At 36.3% G+C, this 6,226-nt stretch overlaps 1 protein-coding gene across 1 annotated transcript; it reads left to right on the top strand.

Moving 5' to 3' along the window:
- The first annotated feature begins 2,749 nt into the window (after positions 1-2,749).
- LOC134229113 (uncharacterized) lies at positions 2,750-5,952 on the top strand. Its single transcript, XM_062710830.1, has 2 exons — positions 2,750-3,729; positions 4,357-5,952. Exon 2 carries the CDS (start codon positions 4,491-4,493, stop codon positions 5,829-5,831), a length of 1,341 nt encoding a protein of 446 aa, XP_062566814.1. The 5' UTR covers positions 2,750-3,729; positions 4,357-4,490; the 3' UTR covers positions 5,832-5,952.
- Positions 5,953-6,226: the final 274 nt, after the last annotated feature.

Below are 6,226 nucleotides of genomic sequence, written 5' to 3'. Positions count from 1 at the left end.
GTTGATGCTCCGTATGTATTGGTTGTCCTGGATGGCAGTGGTGGGTACGCGATTTCCTGGGACTGAAAACCACAAAGTAGGAGGCAAAAATACTAAACATTGTCCAACTCGTGCTCAGTGGTTCTGACTAGCATAATTTATAAGTGCATAAAACATGCATGCAGATTAATCTTTTTGTGAGTTTGTTATAGTTCTAGTGTCATGTTATGAGGAGAAGGGAGAAATGTGATGTAGGAGCATCTTTTATTTCTAAAATTATCTTAAAAACTGCCCTCTCACAAGCATCTTTGATCATGTTGTTAGCTGAAAATTGTTTCTCAATCTGTATTTGAAAAATTACCCTCTCATTTCCGAATTGGATATGAATGCAGCCTAATGATTGATATCCAAGTTTTCACAATACCCTGAACTCATTTTTAAAAAAAATCCCCCCCCCACTTATGTACCTGAGATCTCGGGTCGCAGTTTTCAGCTTCCTTATTTAGTAATATTGTCACAGTTGATATTAGATTTATTGATTGATTGTATATTGTTTAACGTCCCTCTTGAGAATTTTTCACTCATATGGAGACGTCACCGATGCCGGTGAAGGGCTTCAAATTTAGACTATACTCGGCACTCAGGGCCTTTGAGCAGTGAGGGTTCTTTATCGTGCCAACGTCTACCGTGACACGGGACCTACAGTTTTAAGGTCATATCCGAAAGACCCGTGACTTTCACTTCTAGTGCCGAGCGCTTGGCGAAGGAACAGTCACTACCTATGTTTACGTCTTAGGTATGACGCGGCGCCGCGATCGAGAATCAAACCCGGGCTTCCCGATCACGAAGCGAACGCTCTACCACTAAGCTACCGTGACCGGTAATATTTAATTAGATACCTTGTGAATAATTCATATTTGATTAGCGCGCATTGCTAATCAAACATAGCGCTGTTTGTGTGAATGAGTGCCATGTGTTAATGTTTTGTTGGTCACGTGAGGTTTCTATTTTTAGCTTCCCAACCGACCAGGTATACGAGTACGACCAGTGGACCAATGACAGACCTCTTTCTGATAATTAATATGCATGTATACTAACTTCTTGCACTATATAAGCGCTTATCCCGCCAAATAAGTTATCCATTAGCTTTTACTTCACGGTTTATGAGGTCTTACCATTTATGAAGTCATCGAGTTATACGATGTCTTGATTACTATTATCAAAATATTCATTATTTTATGATACTGGATACCTGGTAAGATTAAATTCTAATGATGTAAATACTTATATCAGTTTTGATAATACATAAAATATCTTAATGACAGCGATGTGAATTTGCATGTTGTGTAATTTGTAACATTGTTTAGCGTGCTGTATTTGTCTCTTGTTAATGTGTGTGTTGTGAGAGTGTTTTCTATGTTTCTTCGTTTCTTTTCTGTTATCCATAATAAAACATCATTACTCGAATCCAGCGTTTTCTCTGAAACAATTGACCCTGTGACAATATTATTTTCATCATTTTAATAAACTTGTTTGCTGATCTCTCATGAGCATGCATAATGTTTTCAGTTAATAGACTCTACAACAAGAGGCCCAAGGGCCTTGAATCGCTCTTCTAATAAATTGTACAACCTATCACTTGTATTTGAAGCCTCTAACCCTAAGTATCCTAAGACCCAAGTTGCATCACCTGACAAAGTTTTATGATTCTTAGCCAATTATTACTACTTTTTGGTCTACATTCTTGGAAAACCCAAAATGCATCAACTGACAAAGTTTGATTATTCTAAGCCAATAAATACCTAAGATACATAAATATAACCATAAAATGTCGAAAAAAGGTCATCATGACCTTCATTTGAGTCGACATTTTTCAGAGTCCCAAGATGCATCTGCTGACTAAATTTGATAATTCTAAACCAATAAATACCTGAGTTATTCAAAAGTAGGTCACTGTTACCTACTTTTTGATCGACATTCTCGGAAAACCCAAAATGCATCAACTGACAAAGTTTGATGATTCTAAACCAATAAGTACCGGAGATACTTAAATATAGCCATAAAATGTCGAAAGTAGGTCATCGTGACCTACATTTTGGTTGACATTCTTTAGAGTCCCAAGATGCATCTGCTGACCAAGGTTGACTAAGCCAATTAATACCGGAGATATTTAAAAGTAGGTCACCGTGATCAATTTTTTGGTCGACATTCTCCGAAAACCCCAGATGCACCAACTGACAAAGTGTGATGATTCTAAACCAATAAGTACTAGAAATACATGGATATAGCCATAAAATGTCAAAAGTGAGTCACCGTGACCTACTTATTGGTCGACATTCTTGGAAAACCCAAAATGCATCAACTGACAAAGTTTGAATTCTAAGCCAATAAGTACTGGAGATACTTAAATATAGCCATAAAATGTCGAAAGTAGGTCACCGTGACCTAATTTTAGGTCGTCACTCTCCGAAAACAAATGGCCATAGCATTAGCTTATATCAATTGGATGGACAAAGAGAAAAATTCTGATATTTTTTTCTATATACATAGGTTCCAGACACTGAGATTTTAGAAAAATGTGCTTGACACTTCCAAGCAAATCGCTTTGACTTATAAACATGTGATAAAGATATCTTTTGGTGTTTTAGAAACTAAGTTCAGGTCCATGATGTATGTGATTATGCAAAAGTTTTTGAACCTTTATCAATTCTTCCTTATTTAATTATAGGTATACTTGTGCTAAATGAATGTGAACAGAAAACTTGTATTTGTACGTGTCACAGGATCATTATTTACTATTTACTATGGTTTAATTTGCGCATGCGTCATTTCATTCATTCATCCATTCATGGGTTGTAAGTTCATGACCTCTGATGTCATACGGTGAGTATGGAATGCGTATGGGTGTGTTTGACTGGTTTTTCTAGTCACTGCGCATGGCTGGCGCGAATTTTATTAACCCTTGCATGAAATAATATTTTTATCACTTCTTATGAAAACCCTCGCAGAGACAGACGTTACTATTGACTTACATCAATGTAACCTATCCATATAAATAGGAATGTATAAATTCTGTCTACATGGTAAGTTATTTTAATTAAACTATTTTATAATCAGTAAATTAAATTCTGAATTAAATAATGACATAAATTTCAGTTAAATATTTAATGTGTGAATGAACGGTACGTAAGGTATTCATATTTATTGTAGACCACCATTGATGATATATATACCATGCCATAATTCCATTTGAAGAATCATTATTAAAATATATATACATAGACTAGTGAGCTGTTTGTGTTTTGGTCTGGAGATGAACGTATCTACGTATTGTGACTTTAATTAGAAAAGTTCCACCTTATGACAATGGCGCCCAACGATTGGGTCTCCGGCGCAAACGTTCCTAATAAATAATTCTTCGAGGGATGATTCGTGGTGGTTATTGTGAAAGAAGAGTTTTCTGTGTTTTATAATTCCATTGATTCATTTGCTTATTGTGTGATTCCATTCACGGGCCTGAGAGTGCACTACTATACTTGTAAAACCAGTTTACTACGCTTCAACGAAATTACCGTTAGCTAGAGCGGAGAAAACCAGTTTCCCCGGGAACATTTTCTTTACTACTGTACTTCCGGATGTGTGACGTCATAACCAAGATGGATGCGCCCATGAATCCTGGACATTTGACGACTTGTGCACAACTGTGAGATCTCAAACGCGGTTCGCGGACATTTATGAGATAAACAATCCGTGTGAATTTAGAAACTGTTTCATATTTTCATTTTGAATTGTTGTATTTTGTTGTCAATTCCATTTTGTTTTCATTTGTCATGTTTCATGTACGAAAGTGTGTTGCAGTTGCATGAGACGAGTACGGTACAGGTAAAATTCGCGTAAACTTTATTTTCTAAAAGTATTTTCAAAGTTTATATAAACACATTGACCTGAAGACATTTGAAATTAACTGTGTGTTATCTAACAATCCTTCACTGCATGTAGTTATTCAGTTTGACTAACATTTAACAGCTACAGCGCCGCAGAGAAAATTCGGAAGAAAGTAAGTAAGTCAGCGTTTTGTGAATATTGTGAATTTGAGGTCAGTTTCATTCTCATTTCCATATCATATCATTGCATATCTAGCGCATAGCGGTTTTACAATTTTAAGGCAATTTATTTCAAGGAGATATTCAGTCTAAATATAGCTTATTATAGTGCATAACAGAATAGACTAGTACTATAGTATATAGACAGTACTTGCAATCTGAATTGCTAAGTTTAGAACAGTTTTGCTCTTAGTATAAGTAGTTAGTGTGTCAAGAGTTGATACTATGGTTTAGCAGAATTTTTGACTGATTGATATTGACTTTATTTTGAAAGATATTCAGGTGTTTTGATACCATAGATATCGAAATCCCATTCCGCACCTCGAATATGGCTCGACTGTGTTGAACGTTCGGAAATTTATGCGAAATCAAAGAACGGTTTTCCAGGAAAAACACGGTGAGTAGTTCATGTTTTGTTGTTTTAGAAAATCTTTTAGTGTACATATATCAGAATTTCTAATTCTGAGTGTGGTTATTTTCACCATGGCTACCGGTGAGGGTAAAACACCAGAAAACCATTTAGATAAGGAAGAAGAGAATGCTGATGACATTCTTGAACACATTGAAAAGGTCAATCAAAATCCTAATTATAGGGTAGTGACAATGGAAGAGTACAATTTACTTAAAGCTAGTACTCCTAAAGCAGGTCCTGGTAAAGTTACGGAAAACAAATTTACCTTTAGTACCCCAACGGGTCAGTTTGGGCCTAGAATTAAAGCTTTTTATGATGCTGTGCATAAGACTAAGCCTAAGACTGAATTTTTAAGCCCACTCCCTGAAACTCCAAATCCAGGTAATCCCAATGTTTCACTTATCACCAGTCAACTGAGTGTTCCCAAATTACCTATCTTCAGTGGGACAGATGAACCCCAGAAAGGTGAAGTAAAATATGAGGTCTGGAGTTTTGAGGTGAAGTGTTTAAGAAAGAGTGGACAATATTCAGAACATGTGTTGTTAGAAGCAGTTAGAAGGTCTTTAAAAGGTTTAGCTCGTTCAATGCTTGTTCCTTTAGGTGAAAATGCATGTTTGTCTGACATAATGCACAAGTTAGATGGTTTCTTTGGTAATGTTGCAACCAATGAAAATCTTATGCAATCCTTTTACAGTGATTTTCAAAAAGAGAATGAGTCAATTGTTATGTATGCTTCTCGTATTGAAGAAACCATTTGCAAAGCTATACAGTTTGGGTTCATAGACGAAATAGCTAAAGATGCCATGTTAAGAAACAAATTCTGGACAGGTTTAGCTAGTCAGTCGTTGAAAAATTCAACCAGACATTTGTATGACTCTATTAAAGATTTTCAATATCTTCTTAGGGAAATCCGAAAAGTGCAGCAGGAGGAAGCTCACGCAAGTACTCGGCAATCTAAATCAAAGTCAGCAGCAGTTCATGCAGAGAGAGCAGAAGTGACAGAGAGTCAAGAAGACATGAAGAAGGAACTTAGAGTCTTGATTTCAAAGATGGAAAGGTTAGAACGTAGCATTAATTCTCAGTCATCCAGTTATCAAGATATGTCTAGAAGATTGAGTAACTTAGAGACTCAACAAAATAGAAACACTTCTTCTAACAGTCCACTTAGTCAATACAAAGAAAACAGAGGTTTTAGTAGGGGTAGAGGCTTTAGTAGAGGTTATGGTAGAAATTTTAGAAGCAATTTTAGAGGTCAGTCTTACCAAAAGCATCAAGGTCAAGGTGAGTATAGTAAGAAGGGAGAGAATGACCCAAAAGGGTATCCTCTTCCGTTATAGGGCAAACTGAGGAGGTCAAAGGTCATAGCCCTGAAACTGAAAAATTGATCACTAGAATGGTTGGACATGTTAACCAATGTAAGGTAAAGTTATGTGACAGAGAAACAGATGCGTTGGTAGACACAGGTTCAATGATAACTTGTATGTCAAAACAATTTTATGATTCTCTAGAACCAAAGCCCGAGCTTAGGAAATTGGAAGATTTTCAGTTAGATGTTTATGGTGCAGGTGGGCACTCACTTCCTTTTTCTGGGTATATTGAGGGTGAGTTAGAAATTCCATTCTTGAGTCAGAAGACAATTTTTGCCCCTATATTGGTGAGTCAGTCATCAGATAGAAAGGGTGGTTCTGAGTTTCCTTTAATCATTGGCACCAATGTTATCAGAAATTGTAAA

Source organism: Saccostrea cucullata, unplaced genomic scaffold (genome assembly GCF_032062105.1).
Source record: "Saccostrea cucullata isolate Sc308-1 unplaced genomic scaffold, CSIRO_AGI_Scuc_v1 ctg10494, whole genome shotgun sequence".
NCBI classification, from domain to species: domain Eukaryota; kingdom Metazoa; phylum Mollusca; class Bivalvia; order Ostreida; family Ostreidae; genus Saccostrea; species Saccostrea cuccullata.
This window is presented reverse-complemented; position numbering and strand designations above follow the sequence as displayed.